The 22,067-nt window shown below is 48.1% G+C and overlaps 1 protein-coding gene across 1 annotated transcript in view; it reads right to left on the bottom strand.

Moving 5' to 3' along the window:
• Positions 1-22,067, bottom strand: part of ttn.2 (titin, tandem duplicate 2) — a 172,681-nt gene that overhangs the window by 73,433 nt on the left and 77,181 nt on the right. Inside the window, exons 79-111 of the mRNA XM_053439091.1 lie at positions 21,564-21,833; positions 21,315-21,454; positions 21,103-21,229; positions 14,365-14,507; positions 11,685-11,808; positions 11,275-11,541; positions 10,996-11,093; positions 10,736-10,904; positions 10,213-10,482; positions 9,852-10,118; positions 9,368-9,646; positions 8,841-9,249; positions 8,631-8,755; positions 8,284-8,550; positions 7,903-8,172; positions 6,206-6,505; positions 5,431-5,733; positions 5,156-5,343; positions 4,853-4,967; positions 4,465-4,752; positions 4,211-4,362; positions 3,920-4,067; positions 3,533-3,832; positions 3,142-3,429; positions 2,747-3,043; positions 2,339-2,525; positions 2,138-2,253; positions 1,753-2,052; positions 1,374-1,673; positions 1,188-1,293; positions 814-1,010; positions 427-732; positions 185-338 (exon numbers count right to left, since the gene is read on the bottom strand). Of these exons, the coding sequence (XP_053295066.1) occupies positions 185-338; positions 427-732; positions 814-1,010; positions 1,188-1,293; positions 1,374-1,673; positions 1,753-2,052; positions 2,138-2,253; positions 2,339-2,525; positions 2,747-3,043; positions 3,142-3,429; positions 3,533-3,832; positions 3,920-4,067; positions 4,211-4,362; positions 4,465-4,752; positions 4,853-4,967; positions 5,156-5,343; positions 5,431-5,733; positions 6,206-6,505; positions 7,903-8,172; positions 8,284-8,550; positions 8,631-8,755; positions 8,841-9,249; positions 9,368-9,646; positions 9,852-10,118; positions 10,213-10,482; positions 10,736-10,904; positions 10,996-11,093; positions 11,275-11,541; positions 11,685-11,808; positions 14,365-14,507; positions 21,103-21,229; positions 21,315-21,454; positions 21,564-21,833 (7,270 nt within the window). The remainder of the gene's footprint in view (positions 1-184; positions 339-426; positions 733-813; positions 1,011-1,187; positions 1,294-1,373; positions 1,674-1,752; positions 2,053-2,137; positions 2,254-2,338; positions 2,526-2,746; positions 3,044-3,141; positions 3,430-3,532; positions 3,833-3,919; positions 4,068-4,210; positions 4,363-4,464; positions 4,753-4,852; positions 4,968-5,155; positions 5,344-5,430; positions 5,734-6,205; positions 6,506-7,902; positions 8,173-8,283; positions 8,551-8,630; positions 8,756-8,840; positions 9,250-9,367; positions 9,647-9,851; positions 10,119-10,212; positions 10,483-10,735; positions 10,905-10,995; positions 11,094-11,274; positions 11,542-11,684; positions 11,809-14,364; positions 14,508-21,102; positions 21,230-21,314; positions 21,455-21,563; positions 21,834-22,067) is intronic.

Raw genomic sequence — 22,067 nt, forward strand, 5'->3', positions numbered from 1 at the left:
AAACCGCTCGGGAAATAAATACTTAATATAAATTCAAAGGTCGAATTTTTAAAACTTTTTGTATTATTAAAATGTTTTCACATTTCAAGGAGTTCAGTCTTTGTCTGTTTGTGATTTAACATTTTGAATAAATGTTTTTTTGTATTTGGCTGCAGCTGTAACTGTTAGGAGACGAGTCGCCGACCTTAAGCCGAGACGCTCGTCGGCCTTCAGCTCCTTCCCGTCCTTGTGCCAGGTGATCCTGGGAGAGGGGACGGCTCTGAAGGGAACTGGGATGTGCATCTTCTCGTTTTCCACCACAACCAGGTCCAGAGTCTGGAAGTCCAGTGTCGGATTACCTGGAAACAGAAGATAGATCTCATTCATTCACACGCGCCTTTCAGTTTGGTGATTTACATGAAACATGAAGGAGGCCGGTGCTCGTACAGTCGGAGTCTTTGGCAAAGACGTTCTCGGAGATGTCGGAGGGCTCGCTCACTCCGACTGAGTTGATGGCCCTCACTCTCAGGATGTACTCCTTCTCAGGGATCACCCCCTCTTCCACACGGTACTTAAGCTCCTTCACTGGACGAGAGTTGACCCTCATCCACTTCTCTGTTCCGGCCTCGCACATCTCGATGTGGTATCCGGAGATAGGGCAGCCGCCGTTCCTCTGCGGAGGTTTCCAGCAGATGGACAGGAAGTCCCGGCTGGCGCCCGTGATGTGTAGCTCGATGGGTGGAGATGGGACACCTGAGCAAAACAAGACCGATGGATTAAGACTCTGTGTTCTGAATGTGCGCTCAGCGTTCCTATGCTCATCAGACAACCCACCTGTGGGATCTTCGATGGTGAGGATCTCGGTGGGTTCGCTCGGATGTCCGATGCCGGCCTCGTTCTCGGCGAGGACCTGGAACTGAACCTCTGTTCCTTCGATGACGTCGGTCACTCTGTACTTACAGTCCGGACCTGAAGTCTTCCCACATTTAACCCAGCGAGTGCCAAGCTTTTCCTTCTTCTCAACTGAAAACCTGGGGGGCGGAGTCAAATAAACACCTTCATACTGACGCAACACTAAGCTTCATCACGACGACTCGTTAGATGATGAGTCAGGTGACACCTGACTACCCTGGACCTTTTTATTTATTTAAACTCTATTCAAACTCATCACAGGAGTTTCTTTCTGTCTCAAGTCATTGAAAACCAACCTGAGGATGGGTCGGCCACCATCGTTTTTAGGCTCCTCCCACTGAAGGTCCACATATCTTTTGGTCACAGCGTTGACAGTGAGAGCGTACGGAGGCCCAGGAGTGGCTGTGGAAAAAAAACTGGGTTTTCATCACAGTCCTGATTAAAATTAATTGATTTAAGTTTAAAGTTCATCTCCAACTCACTGAAAGTGTCTTTGGCGAGCACAGAGTCCTCCAGCTCACAGAACGGCCCGACGCCGGCCGAGTTCTCGGCAGCGATGCGGAACACGTACAGTGAGCCCTCGTTCAGAGGAGTCACGCTGTACTTCAGCTCCTTCACGGTGGTGTCCACGGCCTGCCAGCCTTTACGTCTGACGTCACGCTTCTCCACCACGTAGTTGGTGATGGGCGAGCCGCCGTCACGCTCGGGAGCCGTCCACTTCAACTCGGCGCTGTTCCTGCTGATGCTCACAACGTTCAACCAGCGAGGAGCAGAAGGAGGATCTGAGGAGAAGAGAAGTGTTAAACTGTTGTTCTCCAGTTTCAGTGGAACATGTTGTATCTGTTATTCTCTTGTTCTTACTGAGTCTCTCTTTGCAGAGCACTGGGTCGCTGGGCTCGCTGGGTTCGCTCTCTCCGGCAACGTTCACGGCTCGCACCCTGAACGAGTACTCCTGCTTCTCCATCAGGCCGCTCAGGGAGTGCTGCAGGAGACTGATGTCCTCTGCCACGCGGATCCAGTCTATGTTGCCACTCTTCAGCATCTCAATGACGTAGCCCTCGATCTTTGCTCCACCATCGTGCTCTGGTTTGGTCCACGTCAGGAAACAGGAAGTCTTAGCCACGTCTTTCACGTTGGGTTTACCAGGAGGCCATGGAGGATCTGGAAGAGGAATAAGAACTTTTCACTCTGAAAGGATTTGACATGAAAAAACAAAACTACTGTGAGTGGGTGAATGTGTTTGTACCAATCGGATCTTTGACGAGGATCATGTCCGTCTCTTTGCTGGGTTTTCCAGTTCCAGCCAGATTCTCAGCCAGGACTCTGAACTTGTATTTCTTCCTGGTGGGAAGACCTTTGACCCTGCGGAGGAAAACACGTCACATCAACACAGTGAGAATCAGCAGAGTTCAGCATCAAACTCAGATATTAGAAGAGATGGACTCACCTGTAGTTGGTGTCCTTGATCGGCAGCTTGTTGCATCTGATCCACCTGTCGTGGTCGGGCTCGTGTCTCTCCACCCAGTATCCTGTAATGGGGCTTCCTCCGTCCTCGTCAGGCTCGTACCAGGTCAGAGTCAGAGAGTCCTTGGCGATGTCCGAATGCTCCAGCTTGTAAGGAGCTCCGGGAGTGTCTAAGAACAAGACAGGATGGATCAGTATCATCGTGGACCTAAAGCACCAGAACCTCAGCTGTGGTCCATTAGAGAAACAGCTTGTAAAGACGACTACTGGAGCAAAACATCGTAACTCTCCCTTTGTCTGAGATGATTATTAAAGTCTTTGAAAAAATACACTTCCATGGTGAGTGTCTTCCCACTGGGACAAATCTCAGTCCTGTGGTTAGGTGACCTACCGAAGGGATATCTGGCAATGATGGACGGATGTTCAGCCGCTGGACCAACACCGAACTGGTTCTCTGCGAAGACTCTAAAGATGTACTCCTTGAACTTGACCAGAGCCACGGCTTTGTAGGTGGTCTGTTTGATGGTGGAGGACAGGCGGTGCCAGATCTCGCTGTCGGCAGCTCTGCGCTCGACGATGTAGTTGCTGACTCTGGAACCGCCGTCATCGCGCGGAGGGTTCCAGGCCAGTTGGCAGGATTCGTTGGTGATCTCAGAGATGTCGAAGGCAGCTGGAGGACCAGGCTTATCTGCGTGGGGGAGGAATATTTCAAATTCAATTATCCTGAAAAGGTTTCTTTGAAAAACTTCTAAGTACCAGTTATTTTCTCTTTTCAAATGGTCGTACCGAGGATGTTGACGTCGACGGTGGCTGTGGCGCGGCCGCTGCTGTTGGTGGCTTCAATGATGTAGGTGGAGCTATCGTCTCTCTTGGTCTTGGCGATAGTGACAGTTGAGTGTCCCGCCTTGGTTTCAATGGAGATTCTGTCCTCTGCTTTGAGGACCAGGTCGGCCTTGGTCCACTTCACCCGGGGCTCGGGCTTACCCGTCACCTCAGCGGCGAGTTCAATCTTGCTGCCGGCTTTGGCCGTCAGACCGGCCAACAGCTTGGCGTCCAGCTGGATCTCTGGAGGCTCTGCATGGATGACAGGACGGAGGCTCAGAAACTTAGTCACAACAGAAAAATGACAAATGAAGGAATTAGTTTGTCTTATATTGTAAAGAAGATGCTCGGGTACCTTTGGGATCAACGGCCTGGATCTCGTCCGTGGCCTTGCAGGGTCGGCCTGCTCCGAGTCCATTCAGGGCTCGGACTCTGTAGGAGTACCACTGGCCCTCGATCAGACCGGTCACCTGGCACTTCAGCTCAGGCACCATGTCCCCGCAGGGCTCCCACTTATCGGTTCCTCTCTGGCAGCGATCCACGTTGTAGCCTCGGATGCCACTGCCCCCGTCGTACTTCGGTGGCTCCCAGGTCAAGAAGATGCCGCTGGCTGACTTGTCCCTCCACTTCAAGTTCTCTGGAGGATCGGGCACAGCTGGTGGAGAAATGAGAGGGAGAGGTTAGAAAATTCTTCGACACACGGTTTCATTAACCGGACATTTGAATCTCCGGTCAGACTCACTCGCAGGAGAGGAGACGCTGACGGGTTCGTCGATATATGCCGGCTCTCCTGGTCCACACTTGTTGCAGGCGGTCACTCTGAACAGATACTCCTTCCCTTCCACCACGTCGGTGACAGTAAACTCCTGATCCTGGACTCCTGTGCTCACCTGAAACACAGATCACAGTAGCTAGTCATCAGCAAACATGATTATGATGATGTAGTGAACTGACATTTTTTTAGTTATAACAATGTGAGACATGATTAAAGAACATCAACTATCAGCCAGTTAACATGAATCTCGTGTCTCACCTTGACCCAGGTCTTGCGGGACACATCTCGTTTCTCCACCTGGTAGCCGGTCAGAGGACTTCCTCCGTCGTGCTCGGGCGCCTCCCAGCTCAGGTGCACGTGCTGCCGGGTCACTTCCAGAACCTTGAAGTCCTTCGGAGCGCTGGGTGCAGCTGGAAGAGAAACAGAGAAACAAAGACACCAGGTAAACGCTGTGCTGGTTCCTTTATCACAAACTCATCAGATTAGAAACTATGTGGTTTTGAACACTATACCGATGACGTTGACTTCGATCTCTCCAGAGACGGACGTGACGTCGTTCTCCAGCTGCAGGACGTAGACGCCTTTGTCCGGGCGGACGCTCGGCGTGACGATGAGTTCTGTGAACGTGGACTTGGTCATCAGGCTGATTCGCTCATCGGCAGTGGTCAGCTCCTTCTCTCCGAAGGTCCACTTGGCGACGGGGGTCGGGTATCCGGAGATGGGGATTCTGATGCTCAGAGGCTGAGGGACGATGACCTCCAGGCCGTTTTTGAAAGCACTTAGGTCAAAGGTCGGACCGACTGGAGAGGGTAGAGAGAGGCATGATGGGAAGGGAAACATGACATCACTTATCTTCAACCAGAATATAAAAGAGCGACCGACACTCCTTGTTCTTCTCACCATGTGGGTCGTCAGCCAGCAGGGGTCCGTTCACATTGGATGGGTCCGAGACGCCGGCTGCGTTTTCAGCAAACACTCTGTAGTTGTACTTGGTTCCATATTTCAGACCAGACACCTGAGGTCAAAGGTCACAGTTACAGTGTTGAGACAAAACAAGTCGGAGTTTTAGAATGAATCTGATTCATGAGGCTGCACAACTAACAGAGAAGCTTCTGACGTAGCCCTAGTGGGGCAGTCAGGTGGAAACCGTTCAAAGATCACGTCCATTATACAGCATACCAGGAAGAAGCTGAAGGTCCGTACCTTGTAGAAGAGGTCGGGGCAGAGGCGGGCGTTGCAGCGCAGCCACTTGTCGGTGGCGTCCACACAGCGTTCGATGATGTAGCCGGTGATCATGCTGCCTCCGTTCCTCAGAGGCGTCTCCCAGGCCAGCTGCACCGAGCTCTTGTTCTGGTCTTGCCAGGAAAGGTTCAGAGGAGGACTGGGACGCTCTGAAGGGGGCAAAAATAAATGACCTCATTAATTCATGTTTTATTTTGTATAAAGGAATTTACTCCTAACTTGTTTCTTCGTCTCACCAATGGGATCCATGATCTTGACGGGCCGGGAGGCGGCGCTGGGTTTGCCGACGCCGGCTTTGTTCTCGGCTTTGACTCTGAAGATGTACTCTTTGTTCTCTATGACATCGTTGATGATGGCGCTGAGCTCGTCGGCCTTGGTCACCTGCACGGGCGACCACTTCACTGACGTGCGGTCACGCAGCTCGATGATGTAAGAGGTGATGGGAGAGCCGCCGTCCGACTCGGGAGTTTCCCAGGAGACGGTGCAGCCGAACTTTGAGACATCTCCTACGATCACGTTCAAAGGAGCTTCAGGAACGTCTGTAAAAAATACAGAGAAATGTTGAATGATTAGATTGAACGAATAGATTAAATAATGATAACATCTTTTTAATGTATATACCTTCATATAAATAAATATACTAATTCATTTTCAATTTCCAAATGTCCAAAGACGGAGGGGTTCTAATATCTAAACCATAAACATCTCCTGCTCAAATCAAATGGACCTCAAGGATCAATTATAGATCTGTAACTCAAACATTACACAAAACAACACATTAACAAACCTGTGGTCGAGAGAAACTAACAAGTGAAGTCAGAAGTTCAGTGTTAATACTATCCGTGATACAAGTGAGGACATAATCAAATATGATGTGTAACTATAGCAAATTCTACATGATTTATCAGTTAAGTTAATTCTGTTTTGACCAAACATGTATTAATTGAGTTTTCGTTGCTTATATCAACTCATTCAACATAGCAATATAAAGAAAACAGCAGCTGTTCTCACCGAACTTGTTCTTGGCCTGTACGGGTTTGTCGGTCTCTACGATGGGTCCGCTGCCGACCCGGTTCCGGGCGCAGACTCTGAACAGGTACATGGAGTCTCTGTGGAGGCCGGTCACCGTGTACTCGGGACTGTCGGCCTGCTCTGTGGCCAGCGTCCAGGTCTTTCGCTTCACGTCGCGTCTCTCCACCACGTAGCCAGTGACCTTGCTGCCCCCATCATTCTCAGGCTCCTCCCACGCCAGGCTGACCTCACCATCTGCGGTATCGACCACCTGCAGGTTCTTCACGGGTCCGGGGACGTCTGGGGAGCAAAACCATAAACTGGTCATGACCACGAACACAAGAACAGAGGGTGACACTGGAGGAAACGAGTCATGATTCGAAATGTTTCCATTAACAAATCTTTAAGCGTCTTTGAGAGCTTTGAAAATTGCTTCATAAATCTGATGGTTTATAAATATTGTTTTATTTTGTGTGTTACTTTATTTCGTTATTTTCTATTTAAACTATGATCTTTCTCCTGTGTCGATTTATCTATTACAAACTCAAAATCTATATTCTCCATGACTGAGTGAAGACTGCCATCTGCTGTTCAAACCAGGTACTGCACTGAAAGTGTCTGGCACACCCACACACTCACACTCATTTAACTTTCTGTCCTGCATTTAGTAGCTTTCATTTTCTTTCCTGCTTTTCTCTACTTAATATTTTTCATAGAGCACCAAACACCAAAGTAAATTCCTTATGAGTTGAAAACGTATTTAGGGATAAATCTGATTCTGATTCAACAGATGAATCCGCATTTATTTCAAATGCACAAGAAATCAAGTGTGTTCCAAGTTAAAAACCGGAGTATTTCCTGATTTGAGCGTTGACCTGCTGTAGTTGACCTGCTGTAGTTCATCTGCTGTAGTTCACCTGATGTAGTTCATCTGCTGTAATTGACCTGCTGTAGTTCATCTGCTGTAGTTCACCTGCTGTAGTTAACCTGCTGTAGTTGAACTGCTGTAGTTAACCTGATGTAGTTCATCTGCTGTAGTTCACCTGATGTAGTTCATCTGCTGTAGTTCACCTGCTGTAGTTAACCTGCTGTAGTTGACCTGCTGTAGTTCACCTGATGTAGTTCATCTGCTGTAGTTCACCTGATGTAGTTCATCTGCTGTAATTGACCTGCTGTAGTTCATCTGCTGTAGTTCACCTGCTGTAGTTCACCTGCTGTAGTTCATCTGCTGTAGTTCACCTGCTGTATTTAACCTGCTGTAATTAATCTGCTGTAGTTAACCTGCTGTAGTTGACCTGCTGTAGTTGACCTGATGTAGTTAACCTGCTGTAGTTCACCTGATGTAGTTCATCTGCTGTAGTTCACCTTATGTAGTTCATCTGCTGTAATTGACCTGCTGTAGTTCATCTGCTGTAGTTCACCTGCTGTAGTTCACCTGATGTAGTTCATCTGCTGTAGTTAACCTGCTGTAGTTGACCTGCTGTAGTTAACCTGATGTAGTTCATCTGCTGTAGTTCACCTGATGTAGTTCATCTGCTGTAGTTAACCTGCTGTAGTTAACCTGCTGTAGTTCATCTGCTGTAGTTCACCTGATGTAGTTCATCTGCTGTAGTTCACCTGCTGTAGTTAACCTGCTGTAATTAATCTCTGTGTAAAGAGCAGATATGACTCTAGATCCAGTTTTGAGGACATCTCACCAATGACGCTGAGGTTGATGAAGGCTTCTCCCTCTCCGTGTTTGTTCTTGATCGTGATCTTGTATCGGCCCTCGTCCGACTTCTTGGGGTCCTTCAGCCGATACTCTGTGCGGTCAGCGGAGGTGTGGATGTCGTCTTTGAGCAGACTCTGGTTGTCGTACAGCCAGTCGGCCTGGGCCTGCGGGTAGGCGCTGTAAGGGACGGCCATGACGATGGGCTTCCCTGCGTCTGTGACGTAGCTCTGGTCTGTGGTCTTTATCTGAGGCACAGCTTGAGGAGGAGGAGGAAGGAGACAGCGTCAGAGTTACAACATCAAACCGACGTGAGCAGAACGATGGCTGATGGAGGCTGCTCCTCCAGGGTGGGGGGTGAAGCCCTTACCTGCCAGCTCCAGTTTGGCCTTGGCGTCTTTGTCCTTGACGATGATTCTGTACTCGCCCTGGTCTCGAGGTCGGATCTCACACACCTGCAGTCTGTGGACTTTACCCTCGCTCATCATCTGGTACTTGTCTCCCTGGACGACCGTCATGTTGTTCCTCAACCACTTCACTTCCACTCGGTCCTTGTTCAGCTCCACCTCGAACACGATGTCCGAGCCGGGGGGTTCGAACACGTCCTGTGGCGGTCGGACGATCTCCACCGGCGTCTCTGTGGGACAGGACAAGGATCATGAAGCAGAGGAGCAGAGCAGTAACTAGTTCAGACAGAAACATAGGTTCAGTTCTCACCTTCCACAAAGAGTCTGGCTCTGGACCTCTTCTCATCCACACCACAGGCGTATTCACACTCATCATCAGGTCTGCACTCTTTGATACGTAACGTGCAAATCTTTCCGTCTTTTTCAAACTTGAATCTGTAAAAATGGAAAATAAACTGAGTTGAAAAGGGAAAGTGGAGTGAGCAGAGTTTAGAGTTGAGAACGTGATCAGCTGACGCACCTGGGTCCTTCTCTGATCTCTCGTCCATTCCTGTACCACTTGACTTCTGCTTTCTCTTTGGTCAGTTTACATGAGAACTCTGCGTCCTCGAACTCGGTGATGGTCTGGTCCTTCAGCTGAGAGCTGAAGTCTGTGGGAGCCTCGCTGATGATCAGCTCCGCTGTGGACTTGTTGTCTCCGGCCACGGCGGTGTACTCGCCCTCGTCAGCCAGCGTGCAGTCTTTGATGGTGAGCGTGTGCTTGTCTTGGTCGACTCTGTAAACGACTCGTTTGCTGAAGGCGATCTCCTCCCCGGCCTTCATCCACTTCAGCGTGGCGTTGGGCCTGTTGACCTTACAGGAGAAGCTAACGGTCTTCTTCTCCTGAGTGTCGATGTCCTCCAGAGGAACCATGATCCTCAGACTTTCCTCTATAGGACAAACAAATTCACGTCAAAAACAATCTCAGACAAAAACTCTATCATCAGACAAGCTTTCCACTGACATCACGATTTCAAAGCTCGTTCAAAGAGGCGGTGAAGCACTGACCTTTGACAGTGAGGTTGCCTGAGCTCTTGGCCTGTTCTCCTCTCTGATTGGTCAGGTTGATGCTGTAGTTGGCTTCATCTCCCTTCTGAGACTCTCTGATCCTCAGAGAGAAGACGTTGTCTCTCTGGACCATCACGTACTTGCTGCTCTCAAACAATGTCTCCTCGTTCTTCAGCCACTTGGCCTTTGCTCCGTCAATGTTCACTTCGCAGTTCAGGACGACCTCCTGACCTTCTTTAGCCTCCGTGTCCTTCAGCGGCGTGATGATCTTCAGTTTCTCTGCAGGAAAAGAAAAGATCAGAAGCTGACTCTTCAGACCGACGTCATGAATGTTGTTAATGATTCAAATGATTAATAAAACCTAAACTTCAGTTGAAAGGTTTTATTTTCTCAAGACGGAGCTGATGTTTAACGTTTCTGTTGAAATCAGTAAAAGATGAAATGAAAGAAAACCTCAGTGTGATTTCATAAATCATTTTCTTACCGAGAACCGCGAGGTCTGCCCCGGCCCTGGTGGCTCCGATCATCACCACGTACCCCCCCTCGTCTTTCAGCTCGCTGCTCTTGATGACCAGCGTCCGCCGCTTGCCGTCGCTGACCATCTGGTATTTGTCTCCTGCCTCCAGCTCCTTGTCGTCTTTCAGCCATTTGACCTCGTAGGTTTCTTTGGAGACGGAGCAGGTGAACTCCGCCTTCTCGCCCTCCACCACCTCCTGGCCTTGAGGCCTGGAGATGAACTCGGCTGCCAGTTCTGCCACAAACAACGAGAGGTCAGAGGTTAGAGTTTGTGTCGTGATTAAATAATCGCATGTTTGATTATTTTAGATGATTTTCTTTTTTCACACCATTAATCTTGAGGTTTCCGGAAGTCTTGACGCTGGGACTCAGTCGACAGTTGTACTCGCCGCCGTCGGCCATCTTCAGATCCTGGATGAGGAGGATCCTCCTCTTACCGTCCACGATGTTCTCGTGGCGGCCGCCCTCCGGCAGCTCCTCGTCTCCTTTATACCAGGTGACATCGGCGCTGGGTTTGGAGACCTCGCAGATCAGCTTCACACTGTCCGTCTCCGTCCCCTCAACGTTGGACAGATTCTTGGTGAATCTCGTCTCCTCCTCTGCAGCGAGGGAAACAAAGTCACATGATAAAAACATTCTGAATCCACAGCCGCACCAACACGTCTGTGATTTAACGTAATAAACATGAGGAACAAAAACCTCTTCAGCTTTATGTGTCATCAGTTTTTCTTCAGATTAAAATTAACAAGACGACGCAAAAGCTCAGAAAACTAACCTGAAGTTCTGGTTGTAGTTGGATTTAGGTTAAAAGAGTCGCTTTCAAATTCACAGAGAAGTTAGTTTGATTCTTACCGACGACAGTGAGCATGCCGGAGGACTTGGCCGTCTTGGCGTCACATTCATATTCAGCTTCATCATCGAACGCAGACTTGTGGACGATGAGGATGTGTTGGCGACCTTGAGCGATAATTTCATACTTCTTCCCCTTTCTGATTTCACTTCCATCCTTTAACCAGCGGATCTGCAGGACAGACAGGAAGAGGACACCTCAGAGACAGAAACCTTTATTGGCAGTGTTGTGTGGAGACAGACAAACAATCGGAGCTTCTCACTTTGAGGTCCTCTCTGGACACTTCACACTCGAACCTGGCAGATTCCTTCTCTTTGACCTCGACGTCATGGAGCGGCTTCGTGAACTCCACATGAGGAGCTGACGACACAAACACAAGGAGTCAACAACATGTTTTTCACAGCACGTATGAAGAGTAATGACTTCATAACGAGCTGCAACATGAGGTAGGTCTTTACTTTAAATCCTCAACTGGGTTCTTCCTCCCCAAACTTTTTTTGAGAGTTTTTACGTAGTTACACAAAAGTCTGAGTTGACTCACGTTCAACGTTGAGGAAACAGGAGGTTTTGAATTCTTTGGCGTCGCAGGTGTACGTCCTGGAGTCGTCCAGAGTGCAGTCGTGGATGAGCAGCGCCCTCTTGTGGCCATCGACGATCATCTCATACTTCTTGGTCTTCCTGATGTCTTGTCCATCTCGGAACCATTGAACCTCTGCCTGCTCTCTGGAAACTTCACACTCTAGTGTCGCGGTGGCTTCCTCCTCCACGGTCTGGTCCTCCAGAGGCTTCGTGAACTCCACTGCCGGCTCTGAGCACACACACGTTGTTTTAAGGTTTTTTAATGTTAATGCTGGGTCGCTCTCTGATGATGTCACAATGTATGGACACGCCCCCAGGTAGACATCAACATCAGAGCTCTTTGACGTAACGTCCAGTAGAATCAGTTCTTACCTCTGACAGTGAGCGACGCCTCCGTCTGGAAGTCTTTGGCAGTGAGTTTGACTTGTCCAGCTTCATTCAGCTGAACGTCTCGCAGAGTCAGACTGTGGACTTTACCCTCCGCCTTCAGCACCACCTGTCAGGAACACAACCAGAGGTTAGCACCACCTCTGAGGGACACGACCAGAGGTTAGCACCACCTGTCAGGTACAACACCAGAGGTTAGCACCACCTGTCAGGTACACAACTAGAGGTTAGCACCACCTGTCAGGTACAACACCAGAGGTTAGCACCACCTGTCAGGTACACAACTAGAGGTTAGCACCACCTGTCAGGTACAACACCAGAGGTTAGCACCACCTGTCAGGTACACAACTAGAGGTTAGCACCACATGTCAGGTACAACACCAGATGTTAGCACCATCTGTCAGGTACACAAGTAGAGGTTAGCACCACCTGTCAGGTACACAACTAGAGGTTAGCACCACCTGTCAGGTACAACACCAGAGGTTAGCACCACCTGTCAGGTACACAACTAGAGGTTAGCACCACCTGTCAGGTACACAACCAGAGGTTAGCACCACCTGTCAGGTACACAACTAGAGGTTAGCACTACATGTCAGGTACAACACCAGATGTTAGCACCACCTGTCAGGTACACAACTAGAGGTTAGCACCACATGTCAGGTACACAACCAGAGGTTAGCACCACCTGTCAGGTACACAACTAGAGGTTAGCACCACCTGTCAGGTACACAACCAGAGGTTAGCACCACCTGTCAGGTACACAACTAGAGGTTAGCACTACATGTCAGGTACAACACCAGATGTTAGCACCACCTGTCAGGTACACAACTAGAGGTTAGCACCACATGTCAGGTACAACACCAGAGGTTAGCACCACCTGTCAGGTACACAACTAGAGGTTAGCACCACATGTCAGGTACAACACCAGATGTTAGCACCACCTGTCAGGTACACAACTAGAGGTTAGCACCACCTGTCAGGTACAACACCAGAGGTTAGTGATCAGTATCAACTGATAATCTGATGCTGATGGTTTTGCCTCCCTGCTCCGTCAGCCTCCATAGAGACTACGTCAAGGCTCTTCACTTCTAGGTGGGAATCTGTTTTCTTACTCTCTCCTTCGCTGTGACGAGTTTTCAAACTGTTTTTTTACACGTGTGGAAGCTTCTAATAACTTTAACGTTGTGCCCTGAGCATCGTCTGCTAGGTTCTACAGTTTGTCCCTGTTCAGGTCCACAGAACCAGTGACTGTGATGATGATTCTCATCCCTCAGTTCTGTCTGTAAGGTTCAGGGGGGGGGGTTCTCTGGTCTTCGGGACACACTGGTCATCAGCTGAGACCTGACGGCTAAAACGAGATCAGACAGCTGCTTTCTTTCCCCCCATTCAAACTATTCGACCTCTGACCCCTGAGGGCTGATTTTACCACACGACCACAACAGTTAACCACTTTGAGCCTGAACGCAGAAGTCAAACCTTTAACTGAAGTTCAAACCTCGTGTCCAACATCACTGCTTCTACTGCAATAATGATCAAAACAAGCTGTTTCTGATTCTCTGTTTTCTTTCATTTAATCCACACTTTCAACATTTCCTTATTTATTCCATCATCTCGGATGGTGACTGTCTATCTAAGATCTTCTATGACAGAGAACACACATTGAGTATATAATACAGGGGGGGGGGGGTTAGTCTCACATCGTCACGGCACTGGAGAAAGAACATTTTAACTTAAACACAAACTAAAGTTAATATTATTGTTGACATAAGTTACAGTGAATTAATTTGTATTTGTTACTGAATGAATCAACTTTTGAAGTTGGTCCAACATCCGTCACTTTCTCACTGAAACTAAAGAATCTGTTTCTCAGAATTTCTTCATGAACCAGGATTTAAAGAGTAAAAGTTTAATTACTCTAAATCTCTTATTTTATTTATGATTTTAACTGATCCTGATCAAGAATCTACGTTCAGACGATAAAACAGAAAACTGTTCACGATAAAGATTTTACAACACTATTAAATATGTGAATATGACACATTATTTTAAATGTAAGGACCAGTGATTCTGATCGAACAGCTGAAGTGTGTGAATCTGTGAGGTCAGTAAATCACAGTTGCACAACCGCTGAGGGATCGAGTGTCGGTGGAAACCTCAGGTCTCGGGTTTCACCTGATAATCAAACTAATCCACTGTAAACACCGATGTGGTTTCACAGCATTGCCGACTCTGATTTAGACCTAAACCTGCAAACGTCTCGACGGCATCAGAAAAACCCTGCGATCACATAGTGTGATTTTAAAGTGAAGCTGTCAAACTGCTCCTGTTGCCACCTGCCCAGCGTTTCAGCCTCCTGCAGCTGTTAAAAATACCCCCCCCCAAAAATGCTGGCAGGGCAGAAAAGTCTCCTACTGTGTTCTCTCAAAACCAGGATCGAGTGCTCAGCTGTAACCCTGAGCCTCCAGCAGCCAGCAGGCCCTTATATGAAGACTGAAAACTGAACATCGTGTTTCACTGGAGAATTCAGATGCATCAGGATCTAAAGGATCTGGATCTAAAGGATCAGGACTCGGACTCTGACTCATCCTGACTCTAACAGAAGGTGAACAGGTCTGGAGCTTCAGGAAGTGCAGGTGGAGGAGCTCTCAGGTGAGTTGGGACTTACCCTGTCACTTGGCTCCAGCTTGGTTCCTCCCAGCAGCCACTCCACAGCGATGTCCTCGTAGGACAGCTCGCACTCGAAGGTGGCGGTCTCTCCTGCGGTCACGGCGACGTCTTTCAGCGGCTTCGCCAGGCCGATCACTCGGGCTTTGGATTGGGGAGAAGACATGGTTAGCCCCCCCGAAACAATAATCCCCAAACTCCTGAAAGGGTTAATCCTCAGTGGTTAATCCTCATGGTGAGCGAGCTGCAGGCCGGCCACTGGACCTGCTCTGGACAACTGATCACAGCGCCCTGCGACTTGGCACTGGGGGGGCCGGCTCATTAGCATACGACCTGCTGTCAGATGGACAGGGCGGGCAGAGACCATTCAGAGACAGGGTTGCGTCCCGGCCTCTGCCAATCACTGCAAACCTGCTCTACATAAAGGCATGTGGCTTCTAAAATAACCGAGGGGCCTGATTGGCTGAGAGTTCACCTCTGCCAAACCCATCAGCCGGAGTCAATCTGCTCCTGTCAATCATCAGCCTGCAATTCTCCTGGAAAAGGAGAATGTGGAGCTGGTCAGGAGTTACCCAACGCCACGAGGGCGTTCGGTAACAGGAACTGAGTCTAGATTAACAACCTGCACCCACTACTCACAACAGGCTTCTTCACGTCACTGCCCCCCCCCCCCATCCCCGTCACGGGACGAGACCCAAACCTCCTGTCAGTCAGGAGCCTAAAGATCTGGATCAAATCCCTGTTAAACTCTAAATTCAATTCAGTGTTAAACTCTGGAAAGTAAAGAGTTTCAGATCAGATGATTCAGTTTCTGATTAAACTTCATTTTAAAATCCAGTTCAAACTGATTAAACGTTTTAATTTAGATATGAGTGTGTTGTTGATCTGCAGTCAGAGACCTTTCCTCTTTCCGGTGAATGACTCGTTCAGATCAGGATGTGTTGCAGTGTAGAATCTATGAATTTCCTGTTTTCTAAGCTTTGATGTGTCGTCTCCACGTCAGCTTCTTTAAATCTGTTAAATCCAGAATGAACAGATTCTCTTCTCTCGCACTGTGGATGTAAATAAATCCTCAAACATCACGTTTCCATCAACACGTCTGGTTCATTAGACGCCAGCGTTCACGTTACTGATCTTTAGGATCCAAACTGAACCGAGGAGCCGACCTCCATCATACCTCTGTGACTCTTCTCTCACCTTTGACCCTGAGCTGAGCTGAGGATTTGGCGTTTGCTGCAGAGAAGTCAAGGCTTCCCGCCATATCCTTCCTGCAGTTGAAGAGGATCAAGATGTGTCGAGTTCCCTCTTCTTTGATTTCCACGTCCTGAATACAAACATGGTTAAAGACCAGGAGACGGGTCCACACATCGGAACATCCTGAATTGAACTGAGCGGGGGGGTTATTTCTCTGCGGTGTGGTCAGAGTGTGATCTTACAGCCGACGGGTGGAGTGTCTCCTCCTTGAGTTTCCAGGTGGCGTGAAGGTCCTCCTCTGAAATCTCTGTCTCAAACTTGGCTGTCTCCGTCTCTGTAACCTCGACACTGTACAGCGGGCGGACCACCTTGATGTCGCGCTCTGCAGGCAGAGGCGTGAGCAGCGTTAGAGAACAGGTCAGAAGGCCAGGGACGCCAGGTGGACACGGTGATTGACAGGTGGATTGAGCAGCTGACGCTCACAGTCAGAGCGACTTACAGTTTGAGCAAAAGCAAAACAGGTTGAGTGAATCCAGACCATAATCCAACCCGTGCATCTGTCTCCATGACGACAGCACTTCTTTTAACATAAAAGCTATTTCATCTGAAACTTTATCATGAGTGTGATTTTTATTCTCATTATAAGAAGAAAGTGAAGAAACTACTTTGTGACTAACAGTTTTAAAGTTTTATGATTCATAATCAACTTAAAATTCCAGTAAAAACATTTCTACATTTTCTCTGTGTAGAAAAACAGAGGGTTCTGGTGAACACTTGAAATGTCATTTGTATTATTTGGAAAAATCTATTTGTTGAAAATTCCAATGTTAAAATAAGATTACAAATCAAATGAAAGGTGTGTGAATGTTACACATGGAGACAGGAAGTCGTACACAGGTGAGTTGGATTCTCGTCGGGCTCAACGTTACAGAGACACGACACACAAGTGAAGGGGTGGGGCATGGGTCAATGACGGGGGTGGGACCTGATTCTGTTCTCCTGACCGGGTAATGGGGGAGGGGCCAGGCGACCGCAGGTATTACCTTCGATGTTCAGGTCAGCCGTGGTTTTGTCCGTGCCACAGTCACAGGTGTACGTTCCCATGTTGCTCTTTAGCGCCCTCTTGAGGACAATTATGCACCTCTTGCCATCTGATTGGAGGAGAACGTTCTTGGAGGGACAGATTTCGGTTCCGTCTTTGAACCATCTGACCTCGCCGCCGGCTTTGCTCAGCTCGCAGGTCAGAACCACTTCGTCCTTCTCGACGGCGGTGTAGTTCTGCAGCTTGGCTGTGAAGTACAAGTCGCCCTCTGCAGGACAACACACGTAACAAGCAGACAAGCAGCATTAAAACAAGCAGACAAACAAGCTGTGGAGCAATAACACAATGCAAACAAAGCTTTTGTCCAGCAGGGGGCAGCCTTCTCCTTTAAAGGCAGTTTGGACCTTTCTCTGATGACGACTTCATAAATCAAATCAAAGTGTCGACTGAAGTCGTGACTCTGACTCTTCATCCTGCAGGAAACAACCATACTAACCGAGCACGGTGAGCATGGCCTCCGACGTCTTGCCCATGGCCTCCACTTTGACCATGGACGTGTCATCCACCGTGACCTCCTTGAAGGACAGACGGTGACCTTTCCCGTCCTCGGACATGTGCACCACTTTGCTCGGGTGCAGCCGGACGTCGTTTTTGTACCAAACTACAGGGATTTTTTCATGAGAGAGTTCGACTCTGAACTCAGCGGTTTCTCGCTCCTTCACAGTCACATCTTTTATTGGCTTGATAAATTCAAGGCGAATACCTGACAAACAGAAATTCATTTATATTTACATGTATTCATCACAGCCCCAACATGAAGCACATATAGCATAGCATGTGTAGCAGTGCATAGTTTGTCCAGAGGGTGGCGCTGGAGGAAGGTGAGCTGCAGTAAAACTAATTGATTTACCTTTAATAAACAACTTCCCAGATGTTCTCTTATCTTCGGCCTCAAACATGTATTTGCCTTCGTCCTCGTACTTGGCAGATTTCACAATAAGAGCGTGTCTCTTTCCCTCCAGCACCAGCTCAAACTTGTCGTCATTTGACAACTCCTGACTTCCCTTCAGCCAACGGAAGCTTTTAGGTTCTCTGGAAATTTCCAGTTCAAACTTTGCCTCGTCCTTTTCATAAACATGCAGGTCGGCGAGCGGCGTAAGGAACGAGACGGGGGGCTCTGTGGATTCAGACACACACAGTTAGATTCCACTTCTGACTCAATGATCTCGTTTATTTGAGGAGTAGAATCCGCAGAATAAGAAATCAAGAACATATAGAAATGAAGCAGGAAGAATGAGCTCGGTGCTTTGTTTGGAATCTCTCTCTGGACTCTCGGTTCAAGGAGGTGAACGCTCACCCTTTACTTTCAGGTTGGCAGAGCACCTGGCGTTGGCGGCTGTGAACGACAGCTCGCCCGTCAGAGGCACTTTGCAGTTGTATAGCACCAGAGTGTGTTTGGCTCCGTCCTCCACAATCTCAACGTCCTGCAGACGATCAAAACACCTCAACATCTCAACAAGAACAACGAGTCAAAGAGAAGTGATCAGGTTGATTCACTTTCATCTGATAGCTGACCACAGATCAGCGTCTCAGCCCCGACAGCTGAGACACGTGGACCTGGCTCTCAATCAGAATGAAAGTGAATGGAACCACGTGTGAGACGTATAGAAATGAGACGTACGGCTGAAGGACTGAGGACGTCTCCGTTCAGTTTCCACTGGCCGTGGACGTCGTCCTCGCTCAGCTCCACCTCAAATCGAGCCGTTTCTCCGTCAAACACTTCGACTCCATACATTGGTCGAACCACTTTGATGGAGCGAGCTGATGTTCAAGAGAGGGGACATTCAGATACAACAATTCAACAATTAACATGAAGACACACACACACACACAACATGAAGAACACAGGTATACACAAAGACAAAGAAACGCCATCAGGAAGCTGAGATATACAGTTTTTATAAATATATATAAATATAATTATAATGTGTCCGGTCTGATTTGAGGGAGAAACTGCCTGTTTAGTTTTTATTGGTGCAAAAGGTCAAAGGTTTGTTCATCTGCAAAAAGAAACTTCTGAAACGTTTGGTTCAAGATCATTCGATCAGATTCTCGACCTGGACGTCGTTAGATGCTTGTGAAGAAAAATATGACGAAATACATTCAAAATAAAAAGAGACATTTTAGATGACAGGTGATTTTACATCAAACTGTCAGTAGCAGTGATACGATCTGATTTAGACTATTACAAGTTTCCACTGGTCAAAAGACTGAAAGGATTCAAGTCAGTCAGGTTGCAGATGCACTCGAAAAGGTCGAGAACCACTGATCAACCGGTGTCACTGCTCCTCAAGAGCTACTGAAGAACAGCAGGACTGTGTCGCTCTCTAAAGTTCAAAGTCTTTCATGAAAACAAAAAGTGACAAACACACAAAAAACTGAACAACGAGAAACAAGCTGGAAAAACACTACAAGACTCTTGTGGTGAATTACTACCATTTACAGAGGTGGAGGGATGAGGAGAGACAGGTGAAGACAGGTGTAGACAGGTGAAGACAGTCATGAGGACAGACAGGTACAGACAGGTGAAGACAGTCATGAGGACATAAAGGTGATAGGATGTGGAAACAGGGAGGGATGAAGTGTTGACACGAGGCGGAGGATGGAGGGATGAGGAGGAGCATCACGATGGAAGACAGAATCTAAACCATCTAAAGCTGCTCAGTCTTTACCTTCGATGTGCAGTGTTGCCGTTGTCTTGTCTGTCCCACAGTCACATAAATACTGTCCTTTGTCTTTGTCCCCAACTCTCTTGATGACAAGGGTTCTACGTTTGTCTTCGGCCTTGATGGCCACCATCTTAGAGGCCTTGACCTCGGCCCCGTCGTGGTACCACACCACGTTGACGTCTTTGCTGAGCTCACAGTCGAGAACCACCTCGTCTTTTTCCATCGCAGTGTAGTCCTGCAGTTTGACTGTGAAGTAGGCGTCGCCCTCTGGAAACGGGACATTTGTGTGTGATTGCATATGAACATCTCGACTCGTTTCAGGTACGAGATAAACAAATGAATAACAGTAGAAAACACAAATGCACGACATAGAATCACAACACAGAACAGACAGGTAGTACAACCTGCGCAGACAAGAACATGAAGGAGGGACACAGAGTGTGGAGGGAGAGGAGCTTCTCCAGCTTTACCTATGACCGTCAGGTTGGCCATGGAGGGAACTCCCTTCGCCTCAGCTTTGATCTGACACGTGTCGTCCAGAGTCACGTCTCTTATTTCTAACACGTGTTTCTTTCCGTCCACGTGGGCGACCACTGTCCTGCTCGGGTGAATCTTCACGTCGTTCTTGAACCAGGTGACTGGAATGTTCTCGTGAGAGAGTTCCAGCTCAAATCGAGCTGTTTTTCCTTCCTTTACAGTTTGGTCTTTTATCGGCGAGATGAGTTTCAGCCTGATACCTACAGTCGTGTTGATAAAGAACATTCATCGGAGTCAGTTTGCAGCAGGAAGCAACTCAGCGGATCGTGTGGAGCAGGACTTACCCTCCACCGCGAGTCGGGCTGTGGACTTTTTACTCAGAACCTCGATCGTGTACTCGTCCTCGTCATCAAACTCACAGCAGTTAATGATCAACATGTGCTTCTTCCCATCATCGATGATGTCATACTTTTGGTCAGGGGTGATGATGTCACCCCCTCTGTACCACATGACCTTAGAAACATCCTTCGTGATGCTGCATTCGAACTTGGCCTGTTTCTTTTCAGGCACTGAAACGTCCTTCAGCGGGACCACAAAGTCCATTTCAATCTCTGTGTCAAAGAGCGACACGGGTACAAGACGTCAACAACAACAACAACAACAACAACAATAACACAACAGTCTACAGCCTGTGACCAGTTTAACACAGATTTGATCACAGAAGGACGATTCCACCGTCTCGTCCAATCAGAACGATTCTTCTTCAACACTTACCTTCAGTCTGTTGCTACTGAGGAAAATCTACATTTTCTTCTTTTCTCAAATGAATTCAAACAGAAGCTGAACTTGTTTTATTTCAGTAACAATCTGATAGCGCCCCCTGCAGGAACATGGTGCTGGAATAACAAATAAACTGGTCACTGTGCTGAGATTGAACATGAAACATTTAAACAGAGACGGTACACATGTTGTGCATGTTGACGTCACTACACACATGTTCACAAACACACACACAGACACACACACACACACACAGGAATGTGTTTTCCAGTGAACAGACAGAACAACAAACACAAGTACAGGACTCAGGAAGTTGTCAGGATTCCGTATTAAATGATTTGTCGCCTTCCTGAATTTTTCTCAAGAATCCAGTCAAACTAGATTCCACTGGTTGAACCTGTTAAACAATGAGTTCAGGTCCCATGAGCCATGAACCTGATTCAGTTGCCCACGGCCCTGAAGTCTTTATTTTTATAACCAGGTGACCCAGACCCCGGATATGAGGAAAGCGTCTTACCTTTGACATTGAGCATGGCGCTGGTCATGGCGTTCAGAGCCTGGTACGACACCTCTCCAGCCTGATCCAGCTGACAGCTCTTCAGTGTGAGTCTACGAACTCTTCCTTCCATGAAGATGTCGCACGTCTGATCAAACATTTCATTTAAAAATGAACCGTAGTAAAAACATGTAAAGGTGGAAACACACGACATCAAGTGGGTTCGATCTTACCGGGGATCTGGTGAGAACTTCTCCTTTCAGCTTCCACTCCCCTGGAACATCGTCCTCAGAGATCTCCGTCTCAAACACGGCATCTCCCTTCTCCGTCACCTCCACACTTGCCAACGGCTTCAGGATCTCAGCTTCACGCTCTGAGGAAGACGACACGTCAGTTCTCAAGAGGATCAAACACCAAACGACAGAGAGTAAATGATTTCAGTGGCTCAAGGTAAAGGAAGGTGATCGGTCAGACGGATGAACCTCCGAGTGTGAGCTTGGCCGTGTAGACGCGTCCTTCCACCTCCAGGGCGTATTCTGCCACGTCCTCAGGCTGACAGTTCTTGATGGTGAGCGTCAGCTCTTTTCCGTCCTGCTTGACCTCAAGCTTGTCCGAGGGGCTGATCTCGATCTCTCCTTTGAGCCACTTCCAGTTGGGCGTGTCCTTGTACAGCTCGCATTTAAACGTAGCAGCCGTCTTCGGTTTGACGTGCTGGTCCCGTAGCGGCTTCACGATCCAATCTTTGATGATTTCTGAGGGAATTGAACATGAAGTCGAACCATCAGAGAAACAATGTAGAGCAGAAATATAAACAAACACAAACAGAACCAGGGCAGACCCAGAGTCGACGTCCAGTTCTCTACACATTCTATGGTCATATATCATCCAAAGAGATTCAAATGATTTGTTTTTTTAATTTTAAAAGAAGTGGGCCTAACATGGAGCCCTGAGGGACTTCGACTGCTCTTCCTGCCCACACATATTCG

The sequence above is a fragment of the Pleuronectes platessa genome, chromosome 14 (genome assembly GCF_947347685.1).
Source record: "Pleuronectes platessa chromosome 14, fPlePla1.1, whole genome shotgun sequence".
Lineage (NCBI taxonomy): Eukaryota > Metazoa > Chordata > Actinopteri > Pleuronectiformes > Pleuronectidae > Pleuronectes > Pleuronectes platessa.